Source organism: Leuresthes tenuis, unplaced genomic scaffold (genome assembly GCF_036924035.1).
Source record: "Leuresthes tenuis unplaced genomic scaffold, fLeuTen1.0.hap1 SCAF_22, whole genome shotgun sequence".
NCBI lineage: Eukaryota > Metazoa > Chordata > Actinopteri > Atheriniformes > Atherinopsidae > Leuresthes > Leuresthes tenuis.
The window spans coordinates 26,281,379-26,309,309 of NW_027325376.1; the positions used below are offsets into that span (position 1 = coordinate 26,281,379).

Sequence of the window (27,931 nt, forward strand, 5' to 3'; positions counted from 1 at the left end):
TTTAGGTTATGTTTAGAGTAAAATATTTATGACTAAATCTACACTGGAGCAGCAAAGAGGATAGTGAGAGGCTGCAGATCTCTGAACTGGGGAGCCACTCAAGTCAAATTAGCCTTTTAAATGAACATACTTGCCGATCCTCTCATTTGACCTCAGCCTCACTGCAGACCGCAGCTACACAGTCACACCCCACATAAAAGGATTGCATTTAGTGCCCTGACCTCTGCAGCCACTCGCCTCCCACTGACTCTGGGTAAAAGCTGATCTTTCTGTGGAGGCTGAGCAGTTCACTGGTACTTTGTTCAGATCTGCTTTGGTTTCCAATTTCTTTTTTCTTCAGACTGGGAAGAACATACTTCTATTTTGGATTGTTTGTTAGCTCTTTGTGTTAGCAGGTGTGTGCTTTTGTGTGTGTGCATGTCTCTTTATCCACCAAAGCCCTAAAACTGCTGCTTCCAACCATGTTGGCCCGAGACTGAGACCTCAGGTGTGGAGATAAACATGGTGGTTACACAGCAACTGGCTAAAATCGCAACTCTTGGAGGATGTTCATACAGCTGTTTTATTTGATAGAAAATAAACAAATGACACAAAACTATTTTATGTCATAACTGAATATTCTGGCTTTGTAAAACAAACCTAGAAAAATAAGATAAATTAATTATTGGTAATGTTTTCTTTTTTTCTTCAGACAGCTTTAATTCTCTGAGGCGTGGACCTTAGTAATGAAGAAAACATATTTGCACCATAAATATTCTGTTGGAAATTTGCTTGTTTTCTTCAGGCAATTATCTTTCTAGCTTTCACTGAACCTGCACCAAACAAAAGATCCAATATCCCTTCCTTGTTCAATCCAGACTGGTGTTTCATTACTTAATATCACTTTGGTTCAATTTGTAAAGCATATCAGTTTGAGTTTTCTGTCCTGGCGCTTTGTCCTCTTCCCGTATGTTTCCCGTTTACAACCTTTCATTTTGCTTGTACTTGCTCCACATTTTTGACACTTTATATTTGATGATTTATGAGTTTGAAATTTCCTTTAAAAAAAAAAAAAAAAAGAAAATTCAGAAAACTTTCATTTGGAGTGCTGTTACCTGATTGTTCGTAGTTTTATTTGAGTATTTAATTTCAAAGCACTGAGGCGCGAATGAGCCAAAACATTACGACCTTCGCAGCCTGATATTCTGTTGGTTCTTGCCATGTCACCACACCAACTTTGGCTTTAGAGGTGTGGACTCTGGAAGTCCCCTGAAGGCACCATGTGGTGTCTGGCTACATCATGTCAGCAGTAGAACAGGATGTTGTGGAAGTTGCTCGTGCTGCCAGCAGGAGACATATTTGTGAATGGCTTTCCCAAAAGTGGCTGCAGCTTTTCTGACAGCACCATCTTTACCTTGACTGTTTGGCGGCGTCTTTTTTTCCCTTTTTTTCGTCTTTTCACTAGTTCCTCAGCCTCGCTCTCACATCTCCAGTTCGTCGTCTGTCATACAGTCTTTTCCACATCTCTCTGTACACTTTCCAATTTTCCCTCCCTCCTGCTCTCCGAGCCCATCTGTGTGTTTGGAGGCACGAGGCCACGATGCCTTAATGACAGTCTCGCCTACAGTGGCTGGGGCTAATCCAGTTAGTTCTACTCTGTAGCAGGGCATGTTCATTGTGCCTCGCCCACCAACATCACTTTTTGTTTCCACTAATCCCATTGGCACAGCCTCCCCATACGGTACATACACACAGGGGTCTGTACAGATGCATCTCAATAGAGAGGCAGCAGATCCCGTCACGTCTTCTGCTTTCTGATAAAACCTAACTATTCCATTCATGGATTAGGAATGCTTGACAGAGAATGATTAGGCATCTTGCTGTGCAAAGCAGTAATGTGACTGGGAATTAATTTTTAAGAACAGCTCCAGCTTCAGCTTGATTTCCTTATCATTTTCTATCCGCCCTGTCATTCAGTCAGAACAGAACTCTGTAGGTTTCTTGTCAGCTATCACTCTAATGTTGAGACAAAGCTTCCCAGTATCAACAGTGAAAATAGGACATGTTTGGACCGGAATAAGAATAGATAGAACAAATTCTTAATTCTTATTCATATAGATAGTGTGGCTGCATGGCTGGTTATCCTGGGTTGTCCAAGTATATATCTAAGTAGATATCTACTAAAGTAAGAATGCTAACCAGCTAGTTCTGGCCCATAGGCGACACATGTAAAAGAAATCTGTAAGATGAGAACGAAAGCCAATTTAACATACTCTGTCTAATATGAGAAATCACATTTTTCTTTTGTTCAGTCTATGATTTTGTTGGACATGTAGTCTGTGATTAAACAGTACATACATTTATGGTAATCCTGTATTATTACAGATGGGAAGACACAAGGTAGCTGGTTAGGTTTTTGGCTTTATTTCATTTTTTTTTTATTTTACAGTCTTGGCACAGAACAGAACTCTCTTGCAGTAGTTAGTAAGGTCAGTGTTAGCTTGCACACTGATCATGACATCCCAGCATCCCTTCCCCTGGCCACCAGTACTATGCAGTGCTGCGTATTGATGGCCTTGTCCCAACTACAAGTCTAAAATGTGCAGCTTATCCAGCAGTCATCATGATGTTGAATCATTTCTGTACTGTTCTGTTTGTCACTTAAAGGGAATTTTTAACGTCTAATATGTTTATTATGAATAAGGGTTAATGAAAGTGGCCTCGGTGGTAATTACCTTCTAACAAATCATTTCTGCAATTTGCATTAATAAGACCCACCTCTCCTTATATAGACAGAGAGAGTATCAGCACAATATTGTGCATGTTACATGTATCTCCCAGGAGGAAGTACTTTTTAGTACCTAAACTTCAATCATCAACATACAGTACCTCTGTAATAAGTCCTACAAAGAGCCGTTCTGAAGATGTAGACATTTTTCAGTGGTGAAGTTATAGTGACAATATAGTCAAATTCTTTTTACTGCAGTTATTAAAATCCTTCTATTGCACAAATACCACAAATCAGAGTCAGGAAAATAAAATGGTCATTTGGCTCGAAATATGCAGCTTTAATCCCGGGTCACTGAGCTGATTAGTAGAATTCTGAAGCAATTTGACAAGCTGCCGTTCAGAAGTTTTGTGTGTTGTAAATCATGTTGACAGGTGAAGTGGATTCAGTGGAAGGGTGAGATTTAATGAAAGTGAAAGTGAATTAATTGAAGCCCACTTTCAAATGAAAAGGCCCATCATACAACTGAAAATACTGGAAACATGACAGCTCAGTGAGCAGCAAGAGCGAAAGGCTGAAAGGCCTATTCATCGGCACAGAAAGATTGCCTTGTTTCGCAAGACCTTCCACTGCACCTCATGCTCTTCCAGTCCTTGCTTCTCAGAAGTGACGGATGGGAGAGAAGGACAAGGCGACGCTGTTATTACGCTTGGAGATTTTTGTTGATGTCCTTATTAGAGTTCAAATGAAGGCATCCGGTTGCAGTTAAGTGGTCAGAGCGTAGCAGCTCTCTTGAGGTCTCTTTGCTCTCCACAACAGCAGGGTCACAGACAGTTTAAGTGGTGAGTGAGACAGTCAGTAGTGGGCACAGCTTTCTTTCCATATTAACAACGTGATTTCCAGTCTAAGCTTGCCTCTTCAGTGCCATTTAATTCATCTATATCAAATTAAAAGGGTTGTAACTTTAAACCCACTTTTTTTTTTACCTGAAATGAACTTCACGTATTTCGTATAGAATTCTTATTTCAAAGACTTTCCATCAGGGCTGTCACTGTTTCCAAAGCATTAAGTTTGAACGGATTTCAAATAAACACAATGAACATTCTTTGCTGTAGCTTCTTGTGCGGAATAGCAGGTAGTCATCATGCTGAAAATGCTGAAAACCTGACATTGACTCAGGAATATGTGGCGTCTCCTCTGCCCCACTTGGTTGCAGGTGAATTTGTTGCCATTGTAACGCATTGTCAGACAGCTGCTTGGTACTAAGTCGACAAATAGCTTTATCTTTTTTTGGGAAGTACCATTCAGTGTAAAACTGAAAATACTTCCAAAATCCACTTCGGATTATTCATTATTGTGATTGTCCTCCTATGCTGACTCTGCTCTTTAGTTTACTGAATTTCCATAGCAACATAGAAAACACAACATTAGCTTACTTAAGTTAGGTTACCGGGATACATATTAGTCCAAGTTGATGCAAAAGTGCTCTCTGCTGGATTACAAAAGAGACTACTTCTAACAGTGTGGTGCGTCGTTCTATGGTCTGAGACACTTACAGGTTATCATTTTTCAAATTAGAACAGATTATTGACGTTCAAAGTCGTCTGACCTTCAATTGGATGCTCAAACTTAAAGGACCGCTTTCATTTCAAATAGAATAAGACTTGAGTGATATTTGAAACTCTTATTGGAATTTCATGGACTTACCTGTCTGGTGCACCTGTTTTGAACCTTTAAGAAGTACTTGAAAACTCTTCTTTTTCAAGAGTCCCATAACAAATGAACCACTAACTATGTTTATCATTCACTTGCTTCTCGTCTCGTCCCCTCCCTTTTTTGTTTCATCTCCTGTAATGTAATGAAATGATGATGTTGCTTTATGAAATATAATGTATGTGCAAAAAAATCTCTTCTCAAAAACTATACTTTCTGAAACCTTGTTACTACATGCATTGCATAGTTATGTGGTAAGGCACCAGTAAGGTAGATCGTGTGCTTTTGATTCCTCTGCCATGGCTCAAACTGAGGCAAAGCTATATGAGCATTGCTGTTTGTCTTTTAGAAAGATTATGCACCAAACAGAATTTCAGAGAATATGGTACAAAGTTGTAACATGTGCAAAACAAGGCATGATATGGTGCATGATCACTTTAATTGAAATAGCAGAATACACTCTTGGCCTTGGTGTAATATGATCTCTCTCAGTGCTCGTGTTAGTATTTTATTACAAGCAATAACAGAAGTAACCATTCAGATACAGCTGCCTACTGTGCCTTATACATAAATCTTAAGAATGTGCAGTAAAAATGCTGCAGCGCAACCTTTTTAATCAAAGCTTCCTGCTGCACTGGTGCAATGATTCCCAAATAACGGGCAGGTAATTGCTAATGGGAATTAGATCCTACAGTCATTTCTTTGGTAATCATTGTAGGATTTTTTTTCTCACTTCCCTTTGACCTCTTGAATCAAACCCATTAAATGTGGTCTAACACACACGCTCACCCTGTCCCTCTCATGTATAACATGAGGAACACTGATCGACACAGTTGGCCAGTATTAACCCTTTCCCTGCTGCCTCTACACATCACAGAGTGTAGAAAATAAAGCAAAGGCTGTTTGGATTGACAGAAGATATGCTAATCCAAGCCTTCAGTACGCCATATGGAAATGTGTTTCTCCTGAAGTGAAATGAGCCTTTGCATCCTCTTCAGCACCCACTCCCCCCAGCTTTATGTGTCCTGAGGCTGCAGTGAGTAATCACCAACGCTCTTAGCCTCTGCTCCACCTTGCTGCCTGCCCCCAAGCCTTCATCCATTATTCAATAGCCCATAGAGGTTACAGTCTTTATGTCTGTGTGTTATAAACATTTGTGAGTAGCACCTTCATATACATATATTGTATTTGCTGGGTTTGTATGCTGCTCATTTTATGTGCAGAAGTGTCGGTCTCTCTATCTTCATCCATATAGGCAGAATGGGATTATAGGGGTTAAATGTCAGCCTCCCTGTGAACACATAATGCCTGAACTATAGTTTGTATTGCTATAAGATCAACTCATTTGATATACACTGAAATATTTTTTACATTTATGCAAGAACCACCATACCTGTATTGTGCTAAAGGTCACAGTAATGAGGGGAGTTCTGTTGGCTGCTGCTTCAGCTGTGGTGCCACCTGCTGACAGGGACTCCTCACTGCATGAAAAATGTGAAAGTGTTGTAAGGTCAGAAATAATATTTTTGTTGTAGTTTATTGAGGACAGAAACACGATTCACATCCTTCATTAGAATTGTAGTTTTTTTCCCTGGCCTAAAAGAAACCAGAACATTGGATTAAACACATTTTGATTAATTTTGCATGGGTGTTTATATATTGAACATAATTGCAAAGCATCTTTCATCATGAACATAGCACTGGTGTGTTCCCTTCTTTTGAGGTGCTCATTGGTAGCTGAAAAATATTTTTTTCATTCCGCCCAGATACCTGGAAAGGCTTATAAGCAACAACTCTCTTATATAATTTGTACAGCAATGAATTTTCAGGTAAACCAGCACCAATTCACAACAAAGGTAATCTGTGGACACTTAACAGAGAAAGTAAAGAGAAGTACTTAAAGTCAATATGAATATGGTCCAAAAGAGTCCATTAAAATACAACTCAATCCAGCTGTAGGACGCAAGATGCAGGGGTACACCTTGGTATAATCATTTCAATCCAATTCAATTAAATACAGTCCATTTTATTCTAGTTTCAATCCAAATCAGAATAATTTGCGAAATGTCAATTTGTAAAACATTACCCAATTAAGTAGAATTTCATCATTTATAAATGAAAAGGTTATTACAGATTAAAGTTTTACACACTTTAAACTAATTTTAGTAGCTTTCGGTATCCATTTCTTTATTATTGACAGCCATTTTAGAACCAAATGACGTCCAAAGAAATCAGAAATCAATGTTTTCTCCCATTACTTACATATAGATGGAGTGACTTTCCTATTAAACACATTCAGTCAGCAAAATATTAACCAAAACTTGGTAAATATACAAAAGTCACTCACAGGGCAAAAACAAACCTTCCTGTTAAGTGAGTTAACCTTTCTAATGTTTCAGACAGAAGATTTGTAGAGTGTAGTTACCATAAAATGATTTCCTTCCAAATCACCATGGTCCTACTTAAGCTAAATTTCAGTTTCATCTTTACTCTAAGCAGGGAGAGGCTGAACAGCGAAATAGTTTAGTCCTGGCTGAGTTTGTCAGGCCCCAAGCCAAGATGGCATTTCACCTTTTGTATTCACTTTTGTCTTCTCCAGCTGTACGGGGGAAATGCTAACATTAAACTGACATGTTGGTGCTGTACAAAGAATGACCTTTTTAGTTTGAACAGACCTTCCTCTGCACCATCAGGACAAGTCATTCATTTTAGACCCATTTGTAAGGTTGAAAACATTTCTGTCATTGTGGGCTATAACGATCAGCCTCTCCAGGTCGGATTAAAGATTTGATATACTTTGCTGTCATTCAAGAAATGTAGGGCTACTAGCACTATCATTAACGAAAAGTAAATGTTTTTATTAGTTGCTGTGCAACAGTTTAAACCCAGATGCAACAAACTTCATAAACCCTAAATCCTTTAGCACAGGATGGATGGGTTTTGATTAACAGGTCATCTCGACACTAATCTGTTCCGGAGATATGGAAGAGAATTTAATCTCCACATTTACAGCTGTGGTTCAAAATTTTCTGGAGACTGTAGAAACAGCTTTGCCAGGTGAAAATGGCTGTGTTCTTACATGAAAACAATAAGATTTTTGGCCGTGGACCTGTGTCATCTGTCAAATCTAGTATTTTTGTATGTACAATGTGTTATAAATAGTTGAAGCAGTTTTGATCAGAAAAAAACAAGATTGTAGTGGTTACTCTAAGCACTTTAAAACAACCACAGCTGAAACAAAGTGCTGCACACAACTGAAAATGAAAATCTATAAGAAAAAATAAAACTGATAAAACCTCAGACAAGATCAAACAAAGAAAGTCGCTGAGGTTGAAAGTCAAAGAAGGTTTTAAAAGTGGACAGTGACGGGACTCTCTAACGTGCAGGGGCAGGGTATTCCACAGTTATTCCACTCTTAGCCTCCTCCTGGACCTTGGTGTCTGCAGGAGCAGCTGGTCAGCTGACCTGAGGGTTCCAGAAGGTGTTGAAGTTCTTAAACAGTCCAGTAAGATGATTATTTAAGGCATACTGAGGTTTTTACAGATGGATTCTTTATTTGTACAGGGTTTACATGAGATCAAGATATTTTAGGTGATTTTTGTGCTGACAGAGCTCAACCTGGAGCTCAGACTAGTAGAGCTATTTTAAATGTGTAAGTGAGACTACAGCAGGTTGCATTTCCTTATTACCCTTGAATTTGTGTGTGCTTGTCTGTGTGTGTGTGTGTGTGTGTGTGTGTCTATGCACTACACTCGTCATTGTTTCTCTATCGCAACATTTTGATTCTAGGTCAGTAGAAAAGACTCCTATTTTTGTCCACATAATCCCCTTTAAGAATGCACACACCCATCAGTGTGCAAGCATCCATGTGTCTGTGTGTGGCTACAGTGTGTTAATACCTCCGGCACGTTACTCACTAATCCACACGCTGTCGGCAAGACTGTCCTGCCTCTCCTGCACCCCCTCCCCCCATCTCACACACATCATTCTCAGTGGTCACACTTCCATCTTGGCTCTGACACTCATAGACACATTGGATATATTTCACCCAGGGGTGTTGTGGCCTCTTCGGCAGCCCCCATGAACACAGCTATGGTGGTGGGAGCAACAGGCCAGGTAAGCTTTGACTGGCTGCTCAGTATCACATTTACATGACAAATGACAAATTAGTTTTCAGCCTGATCTGTAACCTGTGCTGTTACTGAAATTGTCAGTATTTAAAATATAAGGCCTGGTTCCAAGTTCCAGCTCTGACATACAGACTCCACATGCCTCCACTGTCAAAGCCAGTAACTTAGTTACCGTCTTTGGAGAGTATACTAGTTTTGACTTTAATATAAATTCTGCTTTCTTTGGGGATTTGGTGCAGAATAACACATAATAACTAATGAAAAAGGTGCAAGTTTGTCTTTAGAAAAAAGTGGAAGTGGAAATGTATATCAAATTTAGTCTCCATAACAATAAAATGAGGCACTTCAAATACTAAATGATCACAGATTTGTTATGAAATCTGGTGTGAAGAAATTTGCATAAAAATTTTGTTCTAAGATTAGTTGAAAATAGAATTTGGCACCAAAAATCTCATTCTGAATTTGAAATTCTGCTAATTGAATCATGGGGTAGCTTCTGGACTTAAATGTTATCATCTACAAAAAATGTACAATTGAAAATTTTGTACATTTAGTTTAGTTTAGTTCTGCTATAGAAAACACACTCATAAAATTGGGAATTTTTAGTTCTCCTGAATTTGGCTATACAGTCTGAATTGTATGTTCTGTATCCCTGTGTGTTTTATATACCACATTGGAGCTTTGTGCTGACTGTGTTGCTCAGAACGTTTCTTTGTAACATTCAGCTGCTAATTTGGCCAGGATTTTTGTATTTCTACTGAAGTTCACAGTCCTTTTATGAGTACTGACTCCCCTGTGGCATGACTTGGCTTTCTAGTTAAATCTGTTAGTTTAGGGTGTTAGGACCACTTGATGTGATTATTTTCTTCTATCGCAGAGAGAAACCAGCCAGTTCTCTTGAGGGTCACAACCCCTAATCCCCCATAACTGGGATTCCCTGCTCTGTCTTTTCACCATGGATTAAATTGTGAGAGCCTCATCAGCTGGACAAAGGCTGTAAGGCTAGTTAAGTAATTATTTGTATTAGTGTGCAACAGTTGACTTAAACTGTTAAACTGTCATACTCCTATGGTATCATAAACCTAATGTGATGGAAAATTACTGATCCAGTCAGACATGTAAAAATCACTTGGAAGTGTGGAGTACTTATTTAAGTAAGTTGTGGATTATATAGTTGTTTGCAGACAGTTCCAGGTCCTTTGTAAGGTGTTGGTACCTCATGAGAGTTGTTGCCTAGTTTGAGACCATGTGTTCAGATAAGACTTATGTATATGCCACGAGAAACTGACACCCCCCCCCCCCCCCCATCTCCTCCCTATCTTTGGCTGCTGATGTAGGTTGCCGCCTTGCATCTGATCTCCAAATTCATTCAAAATTAACTATATCTATGGTTATGGTTTTGGGCTCATCTAATTTCCTTACTCAATAGCTGACAGCGACAGATCTATTAACATTTATTCAGTATCTTAGCCTCCGTAAGTTTCTCCAAATGAGTAGATTTCCTACCAATTTGATACTTGCACATTATAGATCTAAGTTGGCCCACAGTGCTTGAGCAAAGGTGTCTGTAACTAACATCAGGTGGTGGTTTATACAAACATGATACATTAAGCTATGAGAATGTTTCTTCCTTTAGTTATACAACAGATTTTCAACACCTTATTCATGGTGGCTTTCATCTAGAATGTACCCCAAATATACTATTTCTATTCACTTTCGGCCTCCTGCATCCAACTGTATCCATTACATCAACAGCAGAATGAATGCTGATGGCGGCCTATTCATTTTTTAGGTTGTCTGTTGAAGTCATTTAACATTAATGGTGTAAGTTATGTACATGTTTTCAGGAGTATTTGTCAAGTAATTGACCATTTTGAAGATTTTTTTTATTTGGATAAACTCCTCTCAAAGTTTGATTAGATCAACATGGTATTTGGCGAATGAAATAAAATGCAGATCTTTTGAGTTTTCGCCATCATGCACCCATGGTGGTCTGGCAGTCTTTGATGATATGCTATGAAACAGAAAGTCTCATATGTGCATTCTCCAGTGCACCACTGACTTCACGTTTTGTAGTCTGAAATAAAGCTGGGAAAATGATATTTTCCTGCGATTAGCTGCCAGGGTCGCCTTTTTCATGTCATGAATAAATATTTTGCCACATGTAAACACACAATGTTTCAGATCTCTTTATTTATTGTCCATGTAAACACTGAAGTTTTGACTCTAATCAGAATTATTTCAATCAGATTGAAGAAATGTTTTTCATGAACAGAGTATGTAGTGGGCATTCTATAACATACCACGGCACACTCAGTAAGTCATGTGTAGCTGCTTTAAGCAATGTGTGAGAGACGTCCAGGTCTGAAGACGGCCACATGTCCGCAGTAACAGCCCTGACTTCTGTACTCCCCTACATGCCCAGAGGTGCAAAGGCCTGGTATCACTGCTTTCAGCTTTTATTTAAATATTTTGCAGCACTCATCTGCTCTGCAGCTGTGTACTGTGGATAATTGTCACTGCATTTACTGTACTAAAGAGGGATTAACTAACTAAAGCTGAAAGGTGCTGACCACGTCTCCTGTGTCAGTTTTGACCATTATTCTTTTAGTCTGTCTCTCATGATATTTTTTCCATATATCCAATTCAATTAATTTCAATTCAGTTTTATTTACATAGCGTCAAATTACAATAATTTTAATTAATTATAATGCAATCATAAGCCAATCAAATCAACTTCTTAAAATTCTAAATAAGTCTAATTCATACATACAAAGCCATTTAAAAAAAAAAATTAGCCAACTAATGAAACCAATAGATCGCACCGAAACTGTTCTTCGATCCATTCCCCCGTCCTGAGCATGCATGAGGCGACTGTGGAGAGACACAACTCCATTTTAACAGGAAGAAACCTCTGGCAGAACCAGACTCAGGAAAGGTGGCCATCCGCCTCGACCAGCTGGGGTTTGAAAAGACAGAAAAGAGGGGAAAAACTTGGCAAACACCATAACACCATTCAAAGGATACCTGCTGAGAAAGAGAAACACAAATTAGTAACAGTAATAATGCCAAATGTAAATGGAGAGTAAAGAGAGCAGAGTGAGGAGAGGTGCATCACGGTAGGCTCCCCAGCAATCTAGGCGTATAGCAGCTCAACTATGGTTTCAGGATCACCTGAGCCATCCCTAACTATAAGCTTTATCAAAAAGGAAAGTTTTAAGCCTAATCTTAAAGGTAGAGAGGGTGTCTGCTTCCTGAACCCAAACTGGCAGCTGATTCCACAGAGAGGGGCCTGATAACTGAAGGCTCTACCTCCCATTCTACTTTCAGAAACTCTGGGAACAACAAGTAAACCTGCAGTTTGGGAGCGAAGTGCTCTGTTAGGAAAATACCTTACAATTAGATCTTTAAGATATGATGGAGCTCGTCATTAAGAGCTTTATATGTGAGGAGAAGAATCTTAAATTCTATTCTGAATCTAACAGGGATCCAATGAAGAGAAGCTAAAACTGGAGAAACATGATCTCTGCTGTTAGTTCTCATCATAACTCTGGCTGCAGCATTTTGGATCAGCTGGAGGCTTTTCAGCATCACTTTGAGTCAGGATGTTCCTGATTTTGGCAATATTACGAAGGTGACAGAAGGCAGTCCTAAAAACCTGTTTTATATGTGCGTCAAATGATAAATTCTGGTCAAAAATAACTCCAAGGTTCCTCACTGTAGATGTAGACGCCAAGGAAATACCATCTCGAGTAACTATATAACTAGACAATTTCTCCCATAAGTGCTCAGGTCCAAAGAGAACAACTTCAGTTTTGTCTGAATATAGAAGCAGACAGTTCTGAGTCATCCAGGTCTTTATGTCTTTAAGACAGGCTTGTAGTCTGACCAACCTATTGGTTTCATCTGGTTTCATAGATAAGTACAGCTGAGTATCATCAGCATAACAATGGAAATGTATGCCATGCTGTCTAGTAATGTTACCTAATGGAAGCATGTATAAAGTAAAAAGAATCGGTCCAAGCACAGAACCCTGAGGAACTCCATGACTTACTCTGGTGTGTGAGGAAGATTCTTCATTTACAAGAACAAACTGGAATCTATCAGATAAATATGACTCAAACCAGCCTAATGCAGTTCCTTTAATCCCAATAACATGTTCATGTGTCTGTAACAGAATGCTGTGATCGACTGTATCAAATGCAGCACTGAGATCCAACAGGACAAGCACAGAAACAAGTCCGCTATCAGAGGCTAAGAGGAGATCATTGGTAACTTTCACCAGTGCTGTTTCTGTGCTATGATGCACTCTGAATCCTGACTGAAACTCTTCAAACAGATTATTTCTATGTAAATGATCACAAAGTTGAGCTGCAACTATTTTTTCAAGAACTTTAGACAAAAAAGGGAGATTGGATATAGGTTGATAATTGGCCAACACTTCTGAATCAAGAGTAGGTTTTTAAAGTAAAGGTTTACTTACAGCAACCTTAAAAGTCTGAGGTACATATCCTGTCAACAAAGACAGATTGATCAAATCCAATATGGAAGTGTCAATTAAGGGGAAAACCTCCTGGAACAGTCTGGTTGGGATTGGGTCTAACATACAAGTTGATGGTTTAGAAGAGACTATTGCTGTTGTTAGCTCAGAGAGATCAGCTGGGCAGAAGCCGTCTAAATACAAATCAGGTTCTAAAGATACTTCTAAAGCTGCTCTACTTGATGATACATCAGTGATAATAGTGGGAAGGATTCCATTAATCTTCTCTCTGATAGAAACAATTTTATTGATAAAGAATCTCATGAAATCATCACTGCTGAGAGTTAAAGGAATACATGGCTCAACAGAGCTTGGACTCTTTGTCAGCCTGGCTACAGTGCTGAAAAGAAACCTGGGATTATTGTTATTCTCTTCCATAAATGATGAATAATAAGCAGTTTTAGCTTTATGAAGGGCTTTCTTATACCTTATTAAATTATCTTTCCAGACTAATTGAGACTCTTCTAAATTAGAGGAATGCCACTGTCTCTCCAGCTTTCTTGCAGTCTGCTTTAAAGCGGCTGTGAATTATACCAAGGAGCCAACCTCTTCTGACTGATTACCTCCCTTTTCAGAGGGGCATCATTGTCCAGTGTTGTACGCATTGAAATTGTAGTGCTGTCCACAAGAGATCAAGTTCCAGAGTTGAAAGTATCGTCGTGTCCAAGGTGCTGACTATACATGAAGCCGTGTAATTGTGACCTTTCATTCAGGATTTATTATTTGCATCCAACCCTCTGACCACATTAGAATACAAAGTGGGACGTATTGAAGATATGTGTGTCTAAGTGTGAGTTTGATTGTGTGTAAAGATAAATACTGCTTGAAACAGCAAGGAGAGCAGGAGTGGATGATGTCATCATGGCCTTAGGGGAATCCTGGGACACCTCATTTGGCTTTGTTGGGCGGGGCACTGATGAATCGACCTTCCTCACTACACCAGACCTATGTGTGTGTGTGTGTGTGTGTGTGTGTGTGTCTGAAATGCTCCATCGCCCTTTTGTGTCCACTATCAGTGGAGATGAGGACACCTGATTGTTCTGCTCAGACATCTGACATTCAGAAATTGGCAGTGAGGAAGTAGCCTCTCTATTGCACGAACACAAACAGACCCAGCTGCTCGTTTTCTGCGGCTCATTAGGTGAGAAGAGGTTGAGCTAATGAAACCCAAGGGACTCGGTTATCCGACTCATAGGGAGCCTTTGCTTTTTCTTCCTCTCCTCCACTGTCACCGCCGACAACGCCCCAGACCCTTGTTGCTAGGCAATGGGTGATGAAGAGCAGCTACTGTGTTAGTATTGGTACTACTTCATTTGACTGTAGATATTTGTATCAACTTCAATATTTTCTATTTTGCTGAATTTATCTGAAAAATGCTGAAAAATGAGATGTAATCTTGAGACCAGCCACTAGAGTATCATCATCATCATCAATGTCAGTAATGACAGCCGCACTGAAGGGAATTATTCTGTCATAGAATAACTAACACATTAAGATTATCACCGTAGTTCCATTTGTAAAGTGATGCCTCCTCAGACTGATCTGTATTTGTCCCATGTGTGTGAAGGGCTTGAACATTCAAAGATCTCAATTGCTTTTTTGTTTGCATTTCCCAGCAGCCCAGCCATTTTGCTTTCCTTGAAGTGGTAAAAAATCAGTTCCTCCCCCTTTGACCAAGACACACGCACATTTATGCTAAATACACACACACACACACACATTGTCCCCAACCCCAGCAGTGGCAGCATGTCAAAGGCAAGGGATTGTGCTTAAGTGGTGCTGAGAAACAATGCATCACACCACAGACACAATGGAAAAAGATAACACTTTATATGTCACATATGTTTGGAATCAGGCTTTGGCATGAGGTTAGCTCTGTAATGATCAGTTTGTCAGTGTTGGCATGAGGGTAAGGCGTGGTCACATTCATAGTGTATCTGTACAGGTGTTGCTGTTGTACTGTTGAGGGAAGCAGAAAATAACCAATATACTGTCATTTACTGTTATTTTTGCTAACTTCTAATGTAAAGATAATACATGACTCAAAATCCACATAAATTGATTTATTTATGTCACTATTTATCTAGCTATATTGAAATCAAAAGAAGTGTTAAGCATAATTTATACTCTTCCAGAACGTTGATGACGTTGACGTGACGTCGTCATTGAGCATTCGAAGTTCTGCGTCGAGGGAACACGTTGCGACAGAGAAGACGTTTGCGGGGGTGGTCAGTATGACCGGCCGAGGCTGGGAACAGGTGAATTTACAACCTGGATGAACAAATGCACTTTCAATAATTTCGAATGTCAACGAGCTTCTTTGCCGTATACAGCCATTAAGACAGACTTGTTGTCTGACCAACCAACTGGGTTCATCCGATTGGTTTCATCTAATGTGGTCCACTTTAGACAAAGAGGGATTGTTTGGTTTGTTAACATGTTAAGCTCTAGCCATATTTTGTGAAAAATGTCTAAAAAGACTCAAAGTAAATGAAAAAATACTTCACAATAATAAGGTTCATGTGCATGATCTCTATGAGAACAAACATTTTTGTTATGTTTTATTATTTCTTTATAGTAACTGATTGTATGGCATTTTTTCCACACCAATCGGGTTTAACAGGTTAAAGTTCTATGACTGGTAGGAGATACACAACTTCCCTCACAGAAAAACCCAAATCATCCATCCATCCGTCCGTCCGTCCATCCATCCATCCATCCATCCGTCCGTTTTCTATACCTGCTTAATCCACTTCAAGGTTGCAGGGGGTTCTGAAACTTTTCCAAGCTGTCATTGGGCCAGTCCATTACAGGGCCCAAAACAGAGACTACCCAAACCCCTGAAAAGTTTAATTATAAAACTCCAAGAAATGTATACTTTTATTGCCATGTATTTGTATTACCGTGTATTTTTAACTCCTAGCCCTAACAATTTGTGATTGAGAGTGAAGTAGGGATATTAAAGGACAGAAGATGTGGGGGATGCTGTGGTATCTTCATCTTCAAATCTGCACAGAATGACGTTGTTAATTGCATGTTTGCACTATTTTGTATTTCATGAGAGCTTAGTTAAACTGCCACCAAAAATATATATTAATATTTTTATTGATGTTTTGACAGGTGTGGTTATATTCCTGTAAGGGACACATATAAATACAAAGTGCTCATTATTTGAGTCGTTACAGAATTGACGCTTAAGTTCACACCAATGTGGAAAGACGCTCAGCCTTGTATTTGGCACTGTTCAGTTGTTCCTGCAGCAGTACACAGCTGCACCTGCTTCTGACTCTTGTATTGACTGAAACACTTGGATGAGCACATCTACAGCAGAGTAATGAAACCTTTGTTTGTGTGTGTGGAACTGTTACGCAGTTCTGGCAGCCAGTTATTTTACCACTGTCATCAAACAGACTCACACTGCTTCCCATCATCTTGTGTAGCCTCAATTTAGCAGTAGTGTCAGTTTTTTTGTTTCCTCTCAGAAAGTCAGACGGTCGGTTTAAACAAATTAAATTACATGCATTAGGTATACACAGATATATCAGCCTAAGAGTAGTGCTGGTCAATATTGAGATTGTTAACCGCACTTTATTGGCTGATAAGATAACCGGTGGTCAGCTGGTGGTGGTGGCAGATATTTCTGTGGTTTTTACCTGCATTGACTGCACAAAAATCTTTGTTGGACCATTTAAGCCAAGTCATTGAATTGGTAAGGGTTTAACAGGCTAAAGAGTGTTTTGGATCTTTTCATGTAAAAGCTGTGTGTGGAAGAATTGGTGCTTATTCAGATATAGTCTGTGTCAGTTTACCAGGGGACTCAGGACACAGATGCAGGGTCGTATGGGTTCCAAGAGGGTTTTTATTATTTAAATGCAGCACACAGAGCACAGCAAAGCAGGGCGATCTCCTGGCAGCGCAAAAGAAAAGGCTATGAAAACCTAAGCGCTCTCCTCAGTAAATAAGCGGAGGAATAGCACAGCTATGAAAGTTACAAACATAAAACTCTCCAAACTGGGAGGAAAACAAAAGCTATGAACACTAAACAAAACAAAGACACGCTCTCCTAACGAAGACCAAACGGGACCAAACAGAGGCTCTATGAACTTTAACGATAAACTTAAAACTCTCCTTTAACAGAGGTGACTATGAAAAGTCACAAACTAAAAATCACTCCTTGAAAGCAGAGGAAAAACAAGGCTATGAAACTTACCGTTTAGAAGAAATAAACTAAGGCTATGGGTAAGAATAAATTACAACACAAGATAGCACTGCAGGAGGATCGCTCACTGCAGGCTCGTGGAAACTGTGGCTCAAGGAACAAGACAAAGCGCTGGTAATGATGCTCAGGGGGAGAGACAACATACTGGCACAAGACAAGGGAAACGCAGACTATTTGAACACATGAGGGACCAAGGGGAACAGGTGGAAACACTTGGGAATCAGGGAAGACAATGAGACGCTTGACACGGGAGGAAGGGCAAGATACCTGAAACGAGAGGAGAAGGTCAGTGCTTTCAAAATAAAACAGGAAATGACGAGTCAAGACATGGAACAGAACATAAACCGTGACAGTCTGTTGACTGGCTGAAATACACATTTTTTTCAATTAAATCAATATATTGTTTTTTATATCTAATTGTGCCCTTGGCATTAAAGGGAAAAAGACTAAAATGGGTATTGGCTACAGGCCATCGGCATAGTTATCGTATTGTATCATACAGATAAAACACAGTCTGAGCATAGAACTCCTCTGGTTTACTCAGCTGCTGCACAGTTGCCAATTTTCATGTCACCTGTTCACACAATAGCACAATTTTCTCCTCATTATCTTTCATAGCCACAATACTCCAGCCTTCTATGAAGCACTTACTTTACCTAACACCCCCTGAGCCTCTCAGGCTTAATGGTCAAGGCTCTGATAGGGTTACACTCCACAGGCTGCAATCTATATTTTGATGTTGAAACACACGTCTTGGAAAAAATTCAATTTCATTTTTATTTTATGGCTGTACATATTCAGATAAACTCTTATCTATCCATGGATCTATCCATCCATCCATCCATCCATCTACAGCTTTAGCAAAACCCTCTTCCTGGGATACACCAAAAAAAAAATTCAAGACGGCCAGGAGATATAATCTCTCCAATTAGTCCTGGTTCTGCCCTGAATTGCCTCAAGGGGTTCCACTCAATGTGGAGGAACAGTGACTTCACTCTGAGCCTCTCCCGGATGACAGTGCTCTTCACCCTATCCTTAAGTTAGGGTGAGCCCTGTCACCCTTTGGAGGAAGCTCATTTCAACCAAGTCTTTCAATCTCATTCTTTTGATCACTAACCAGAGCTTATGACCTTCGGCAAGTGTTGGAACATAGATTGTTTGCCTTTTTGCTTACATCACACCAGATTCTGCCCCCATATGCCTGTTGATCTCACATTCAGCTCTACCCCCTGGGAAGAGATATTCCTGAGGAATACTGGGACTTCCCACTGGAGCCAGATCTGAGAGCAGGGCTTCTCAGTGAGCGCCTGATAGTCTGGCCTTTGCCCATGGGGCACAGCCTGAATGATCCATATGGGACCACCCTTCCATTGACCCAGCACCTGCAGTTGCAGGTGTATATTGAGTGGCGGTCTGAGCCTAAGACCTTGGCGGTATGGTCTCTGCCTGCTGAAACTAGCTATGGGAGCATCAAGTAAACACACATTTGACATACAGAAAGATGGCAAGAATAAAAATCACCAAATTACACTCATCATTCCTATATGTTAATAAAGAATCTTCAAAGACTCGGGGAACATATAAAACACATTATTGCAGAGGATAGGGTTGATGTTAATAGTGATGATACAAGAGAAAAACTAATTCTATCATTAAATATAGGTAAAACATTAAATAGGAAACATTGTCTGAGCCAGATAATTGCATGTGCAACGATAGTGTCACTATCCATGTTTCTGGAAGTGTCATTTTGGCTCAGGCCATGAGGTGGCACCATGGTATTCTAAAACAAACAGGGTGAGGCCATGGTTAAGATAAACACTGCAGTCGAAGGCTCCATTGTGTGTTAAATGAAGACTTTGCACAATTACACATGTAAGACTTTTTCAGTGCTGGACACCCATAGTAGAAGAGGCTTGTATTAATGTTAGTAGATGATGCATGTGAGTAGATATGCTGTCACGATGAACTGATGCACTGGTGCTTAAAATGCCATAGAATAGATAACTACTACTTTATTCTGTCATTGTATTATTCTTATAGAATGGCAAGCATACTGTGAATATTAGTAGTACTATTTTGGGGTTTCCTTGCTGCACTTTGGTGATTGTTCTGAAACATAGGCCTCATATTCATATCAGCACCATGGATAGCGATTGTGTGGACTCCAGAGCTTCAAATGTGAAACGATGGAGTTGTTTTGAACTTTGGCATTCACAATACAAGCAACAAAGACAGGAATGCATTCCCACAAACACACATTCAAATAACACATTTCCAAGTCATGTATTTACTGCTGTTAGGTACAAATTCTGGAAATGACGCAACTTCATTTCGTTTTACCATTTTCCATATTTTACCATTCTCAATGCATAAACTCTATTATGGGTTTTATGTGTGTATTTCTATTTGTGTGTATGTGTTTGTGTGTGTTTGCTCTGGAGCTGTGAAATCTCTCATCCACCGAGCAGACTGTACCACGAGTAGACTTACTAACAGGGGAGATAAATGTTGGTGGAGATACAGATTATAACCCAAGTGTTTTTCCCCTGTGATTTCACTATAAGTGGTACCTCCCTTGCTCTTTTTTTCCAGAGGACACATGCTGATGCTTGTGTGCCCTGCATCTCCTCCTGCATATTTTGTTTCCTCTGACTCCTCCCTCACCCCTATTCTTTATAATCCTCATACCTCCTGACTGGTACCTCCCCTTCTGGTGCATGATCAGTAGGGAGGTTGTGCATTTAGAGACTGGTATGAATCAGAGGCTTCCCAGGTTTCCATAGCATCTGCTTTACCTCTGCAGCCTGAGCTGTGCAGGGAGGGAGGGAGCCTGCCTTTTTGTCTCTTTCTGCCTTCTCTATTGGTTATCTAGCTTACCTCTTGGTGATGTGTACCAGACCACCACTCCCCTCTTTCCAACTTTGTCTCAGATGCAGTTGCCCAGACAGAAGGGAGGGAGGCTTGCAACAGACTATCACACTCTGTGTATGGATGAGGAGAGCTGGTGGGTTAGAGGACTGAGGATATCAGTGCTGCTGCTGTCCTCTCCCCACATTTATCCACTTGAGACGGTTTGTCCTTGGAGGGAGAGAAAGTCACCTGGTAAGGCGGAGGCTTGTTTCCGTGGATGACTGGCATTCCTTGCTGAGGGGGCAAGCTTTCTGACAGGTCTTTGGAAAGTGATCCAAAAGCTTTAGTCTTACTCGTGTGGGAACAGAGAGAAGGCAGGCATGGCTCACGCTGCAGCTCACATTAAGAAGGCCCGGTCTGAGATGGACCAACCTCCAGACCTGAAGGCTCTGGAGAAAGCCAGAGAGAGGAGGAGGCGGTCCCGGGAACGGGCTGAACGCAAACGGAAGGTACCACATTAGACCCATCAACCCCTTCCCACTCTTGTGACCAGTCAGTGTCATGGGTGAATGTCACCCTTTCACCTCATCATCATCAAGTGTCACCTCACTTTTACAGACTGAAGGAGGCTTTATTATAGAGTCCAAAATTAATGACTTCACAAGAGTTCATGTGATGTCAACTATTATGTTTGTTCTCACTTTATTGTCATCTTATAAGCGTCAGTGGTGCCATCAAAGGCAAAAGAGATCTATTAACGGCCTTGTGAAATCAGTTTTACAGTACGTAAAACCTGGACAAGGTCAACCATCTGCTGCACAAGACTGAAAACCTCAGATCTAAAGCCTTAAACTTGGTCCCATGATGAGTATCTAACCATTTGTCATCCATGACACCACAAACAGCAACAATGAGATTCTAGCCAAGTAAATAGTAATAGTTGCTACTCTCTGCCTGATCCCTGCTGCTGTCAGTGTTGATCTAAATCAGTCCTTCATCACACTCCCCATTCTATCATGTACCTGACACAGTACTACATACAACTGCTGTACTAGTGATCGATCACTCTCAATCAGCTTTGCTCTGTCTTAACTGTACCCCTTCCTGGCTGACCACCATCAACACACTCATATGGTAACATTCCAATAAATACTGCTGCTCACCTGTATGAAGGTGCACCTACGTAGATCAGTCTGTGGTGAATTGCTGTGAGGTAGTAATCTCATTTTATTTGTAAAAGTGCACTACTGATATGTACGGTGCATTCATGGTCAGTGATTTTGATGAAGGGTTTACTCCATTAAGTAATTTTAGTGTTTTAGTGCAGACGAATCTGTGCAGGATTACTGCTTTTCAGTAATTATAGCGGTACAAGACAGGCAGGCATACATTTTTATGGCATTAATCCTGCTGAAACTTACATGGAGAGATTGGGAACCCTTCCGAATTTTAGCACATATGTGTTAGACAGAGTATAAATCTAAACGAAGACGTATCAGCATTAATTACTACATGCTAAGATTTAAGATCTTATCTCAGTATTTTGGGGGCTGTGTAAATGTGTATGCTCAGTTGTGTCACATTATAAACAGGAATGAAATTACATGAGAAAGTCTGATGGTACAGGAGTTTGCATTGCATGAAGAAGTTTGTGGAATATCAGTTTGGAATATTAAAGTAAGTGATGGTACTCTCTAGCTGACTTTCTATTGCCACCTTTGATTTGCATTTAGATGATGTTAGTAAGAAAAGCACAACACGGTTTATCTGCCTAATTTTTGCCTATTTTGAAGAAGATTTGATGAACATTTGGGGGACAAAAAGCAACTTTGTGAATCGTGTCTGAAGATTGATATGACCTAACTGACAAGCTGTTTCTGGTCTGAGCTTGATAAAGATAAACTTACATAAGTGCCTGGCATCTTCCCAGATCTGAAATCCAACCACAGTTGTTCTTATTTTTCTTTCTTATGGTTTATTTACAGTTGGAACAACTATTTCTTCTGCTGAATTACAATCTCAATCAAAGTAACAAAGCCTATGCTGCCACCACCGAGTAGTTTATTCTCTTAATACATTCAGTTTTTTTTCTTTTGCTTTGCGAGTGAATGGAAACCCAACTTGAATGTTGTATTTTATTCACGGTAGAAGTGACCTGTAGCTGAATGTGGTATGTCTCAGTATGTAGGCTTTAACGGTCCTATCATTACATGGGGGCTAATCCTGGCACATTCATCTAAGCTGCGAATGAACATGTGATACGTGTTTGATTTTGGCCACAAACAGTACAAGTAAATGAAATATAAAGCTTAATGGTTGCATTGGTTATGTTCCATTCCTTTCTATATCTTAACAGTCGCTGTATCTGTTGCTGTTTCCTTTTTCCTCCCAGTGGTGGGTCATTTGTGCCACTTGGCATCAAATTAATATCTTTCAGTTGAGTTGTGATCTTTGCTCCTGCTTGGATTAAGATTTGTTGCGTTGTGTCAGTGGTTTCTTTGTCCCCTTTACTATTCATTGTTTTTGTTATTGACTGAACTGCAAGGGAGATTATCACAAAGGATTACTGATGTGCCTCTCTCTCTCTGTCTGTTTCTGCTGCAGTTTTGATGCGCAAACACACACATACGCACACAAATACACATCTTAAAGTGATTAATCGATTCATTTTGGTAGATTGTCCACCAAGCGCCCAAGGGCAGACCTTTACATCATAGCCACATGCACCCTGCTGTCAAATCACTGTTTTATTACCAGTGGTCAAGTCTTGTTGGAAGAACTGTGTGTAAATGGCACTCAGTGGGTATCAGAGGGCTTCTTCTTCAGGTTAAAGGTGAAGTGATAAAAATGCTGATACACATTGTGGACACAATTTCTCTGAAGTTATTCATCATGGATTAACCTTTATGCTTGAAAGTTTGGAAATTACGGCACAACAGCCATAATTTCCAGTTTGATGATTTGCTTTGGCACGTTTGTTTTTTGTGATTTGTAATCTTTGTGTTTGAAATTTTCATTGCAGTTGTTTAGTGTTTCTGCACATTAAACACTCGTCCATGTTTACCCATCGCAACATGCTGAATTCAGTGTACTGTACATTTCCAAAGCTTTAATTCCTTCAGTAGAGCAACATAATGACATCATACTCACTACTTTGCTGAAATTGATTTATAAAACAGCACATTCCCTCCTTGATATGTTATATCATTTTGTATTGTTCAACCCCAAATCATTTGGCATGGTGTGGAAATAAAAATTTAAGATGACTTTGAGGATACAAAGTGGTGAAGCATTTAAAGTGTTATTTTCTCCCACTGTTCCTGCAACATGACTTTTGAACTTTTGAAAGCAGACCCCTACCCTCTTCTTCCTCAGCCAGGCCTTTGGAATGTGTCAGAATGTGGTTTTCCATGGTCTGCTTGAACAATGCATGGACGTCCCTGGAAAAGATGTGGCCTTGAAGGCAGCATATGTTGCTGTAAAATCTCAGGGACTGGTTGCTGGCTGCAGGGACTGGTTGCTGGCTGCAGGGACTGGTTACTAGCTGCAGGGACTGGTTGCTGGCTGCATGGACCGGTTGTTGGCTGCAGGGACCGGTTGTTGGCTGCAGGGACCGGTTGTTGGCTGCAGGGATGGGTTGCTGATAGCAGGGACCGGTTGCTGGCTGCAGGGACCGGTTTCTGGCTGCAGGGACCGGTTGTTGGCTGCAATGACTGGTTACTGACAGCAGGGACGGGTTGCTGGCTGCAGGGACTGGTTACTGACAGCAGGGACCGGTTGCTGGCTGCAGGGACCGGTTTCTGGCTGCAGGGACCGGTTGTTGGCTGCAATGACTGGTTACTGACAGCAGGGACTGGTTGTTGGCTGCAGGGACTGGTTACTGACTGCAGGGACGGGTTACTGACAGCAGGGACTGGTTGCTGGCTGCAGGTACTGGTTGCTGACAGCAAGGACTGGTTGCTGACAGCAGGGACCGGTTGCTGACAGCAGGTACTGGTTGTTGGCTGCAGGGACCGGTTGCTGGCTGCAGGGACCAGTTTCTGGCTGCATGGACCAGTTGCTGGCTGCAGGGACTGATTGTTGACAACAGTCTGGATGCTCCTTTTGCTCTTTGGTCCGGAGCACACACAGTCATAATACAAGTTTCCACTATGTGATGCTCAGAGTCCAGAGAAGTTGAGACCGCCTTTATTTAACATAAACATTAATCATTTTTGCACAGTGAACTTTGAAGGGATGTTTTTAATCTAACTCTGTATTGAAGTGCTTGACAAAACAAAGGTTACTCATATTAATTCCTTGTACATGTGGTTATATCAGCTATTGATGAAAGACAGTTCTGACAGTGCTTAGATTTAATTGATGAGAATTTTCTTTAAGTGTGAGTTTGTACTTCACCTGCTGCCTCCTGGCCTGCATTTGGGTCCTGCTTTCCATCTCCATCCCACATCCCCATGACAACATTATCATGAAACATTTGGGGTTCGTACAGTCTGCAGTGAAACAAAATAAATGTAAGAATCTATGTATTTTTTTCTTTGCTTTTTCTTTTCTATTTTGTATTTTTCATACAATGCTAATTGTATTTTTTCTGATTGGGGATTGTAGCTTCAGGGAAGTATTAGTATTATAAAACTGACTCCAGATCAGCATGTACACACATGCCAGCAAAAAACCCAGGTCCTCAGACACACTCAGCTGGAGCTCAGGGGGAAGAGTGGTCGCCTACCAACTAGAAGGTCGTGGTTTGACTCCCAGCCTCCCGCGAGACACTAATGTGTCCATTGGTGAATGAATGTGTGTGAATAGATAAAAGCACACAAGTTTGTGAGTGAATGGGTGAATGTGGCATGTAGTGTTAAAGTGCTTTGTGTGGTCAACTAGACTAGAAAAGTGCTATACAAGTACTGTCCATTTACCATTTGGTTTTGGTACTGGATGGTTATTGGCTGATTTTGATTGGCAGTTTTGCTGAATCTATCACAAATACCTGGCAACCCTGGAAACTGTTATTTTAATTGAAAAATAGTGCTGCAGAAGAATGGATATGATGTGTTGTTGCACATAATACCACTCCCCTGAATGTTTTTAATTCTTTCCTTGTTTATGTAAGGTTTGAGCTGATTATTAATGTGGGAAATATGAGGATCCACAGTATTCCAAAAGGGCTCAAAGAATGACACACTGTTTTAACTGGCAACACAATTTAGAGGACTGTGTTTTGCAAATTCAGAGCAGACATTTAAAACAGAGAAACTCTTCCAATCTGAATTTGCTACAAGTAGGTGCATGTCCGTTTGGCATCTGTACCTGATACAGACATAACTACGACCATAACGTTTAGAGGCTGCTGCTTGTTGAGACTGTTTCATGTCTTTTTAACAAATCCATACTGTGTAAAACAGTGTCCCCATGAAAATGATTCATTTGCCCACATGTTAGCAGTCTCAAAACACACTATATATTAATGAAACTCTTCTTGTTTTTTGTGCTTGAAGTCAACAACGTGTAACAGATGTTGCAAGAGCTGTGATCAGCCTCCAAACACATTAATCCTAATGCAGCATTGAGGCAAGAAATACAGAAAAATTATGATATGAATATTATCCAGGGACTTACTTCTGGCCCATATTTTCCAATGAGATCCGTGAGTTGCGTGATGGCTATAGTTTTGTTTGAAATAGTCTAGAATAGCTTCATAACCACAGGCTGAAAACAGAGTCCTATTCATAACACTAGTTAACACTGAAACCCTTTTTGAATAATCATGTCAGAAATGAAAGCGTGATTTAGTGCCAAATTAACTATATTAGCTATCACTTTCAAAATCAGTATTTTGGGAGTGTCACTTTTACTGAGTTGGTGGTTTGGTTTGACATAATTAACTGCTTTTCCTGGGTAATATTGATTCATAATTAGCGCAGTGAAGATCATTATAATGCTGCAGCTGCTGTCCTAAGCAAATACAGCACAACCAAAAAAGGGTCATGAGTGTGACAGATTAGTGTCATTAAGTTTTCTTTCAGTGTTGTGGAGAGACATAATACACACGTGGACAAAATTGTTGGTACCCCTCAGTTAAAGAAGGAAAAACCCACAATTCTCACTGAAAGCACTTGAAACCTACAAAAGTAACAATAAATAAAAATTTATTGAAAATTAAATAATCAAAATCAGCCATTACTTTTGAAATGTTGATTAACATTATTATTAAAAAAAAACAAACTAATGAAATAGGGCTGGACAAAAATTATGGTACCTCTATAAAAGATTGAAAACTATTTGACCAGATTGACATGATTAACTCAGGTGTGTCCTTTAATTGACATCACAGGTGTTTCCAAACTCATAATCAGTCAGTCTGCCTATTTAAAGGTAGACAAGTAGTCACTCTGCTGTTTGGTGAAAAGGTGTGTACCACACTGAACATGGACAACAGAAAGCGGAGGAGAGAATTGTCCCAGGACATCCGAAAAAAAATTATAGACAAACATCTTAAAGGTGCAGGCTATAAGACCATCTCTAAACAGCTTGAAGTTCCTGTGACAACAGTGGCTCATATTATTCAGAAGTTCAAGACCCACGGGACAGTAGCCAACCTCCCTGGACGTGGCCGCAAGAGGAAAATTGATGACAGATTGAAGAGACTGATTGTTCGAATTGTATCCAAAGAGCCCAGGACAACCTCCATAGAAATTAAAGGTGAACTCCAAGGCCAAGGTACATCAGTGTCAGATCGCACCATTTGTCGTTGTTTGAGCCAAAGTGGACTTCATGGGAGTCGACCAAGGAGGACACCACTGCTGAAAAAAAATCCTAAAAAAGCGAGACTGGAATTTGCAAAAATGCATGTTGACCAGCCACAAAGCTTCTGGGAGAATGTCCTTTGGACAGATGAGACCAAACTGGAGCTTTTTGGTAAGGCACATCAACTCTATGTTCATAGACTCAAAAACCAAGCATACGAAGAAAAGAACACTGTCCCTACGGTGAAACATGGAGGAGGCTCAGCAATGTTTTGGGGCTGCTTTGCTGCATCTGGCACAGGGTGTCTTGAATGTGTGCAAGGTAAAATGAAATCTGACGACTATCAAGGCATTCTGGAGAGAAATGTGCTGCCTAGTGTCAGAAAGCTTGGTCTCAGTCGCAGGTCATGGGTCTTCCAACAGGACAACGATCCAAAACACACAGCCAAAAACACCCAAGAATGGCTGAGAGAAAAGCGCTGGACTATTCTAAAGTGGCTTTCCATGAGCCCAGATCTGAATCCCATTGAACATCTGTGGAAGGAGCTGAAACATGCCATTTGGAGAAGACACCCATCAAACCTGAGACAACTGGAGCAGTTTGCTCATGAGGAGTGGGCCAAAATACCTGTTGACAGCTGCAGAACGCTCATTGACAAATGCAGAAATCGTTTAATTGCAGTGATGGCCTCAAAAGGTTGTGCAACAAAATATTAAGTTATGGGTACCATCATTTTTGTCCAGCCCTATTTCATTAGTTTTTTTTTTTTTTAATAATTATGTTAATCAACAATTCAAAAGTAATGGCTGCTTTTGATTATTTAATTTTCAATACATTTTCATTTATTGTTACTTTTGTAAGTTTTAAGTGATTTCAGTGAGAATTGTGGGTTTTTCCTTCTTTAACTGAGGGGTACCAACAATTTTGTCCACGTGTGTAATTACAATATGTTCTCAACCAAAACCAGCAATTGTGCTGCCCATCACCTGTCTCTAATGCAGCGACCCCTGCCTCTTTATAGG

The 27,931-nt window shown here is 40.2% G+C and overlaps 1 protein-coding gene across 2 annotated transcripts in view; it reads left to right on the top strand.

The window, feature by feature from the left end:
* Positions 1–20,090: 20,090 nt before the first annotated feature.
* The window catches only part of LOC140282104 (ankyrin-2-like), a 125,564-nt gene continuing 117,723 nt past the window's right edge, over positions 20,091–27,931 (top strand). Inside the window, exon 1 of one of the 2 annotated variants that reach the window (XM_072376667.1) lies at positions 20,091–20,671. In XM_072376667.1, the coding sequence (XP_072232768.1) occupies positions 20,543–20,671 (129 nt within the window). In that variant the 5' untranslated portion in view covers positions 20,091–20,542. The remainder of the gene's footprint in view (positions 20,672–27,931) is intronic. The other variant, XM_072376668.1, reaches the window with a different exon arrangement.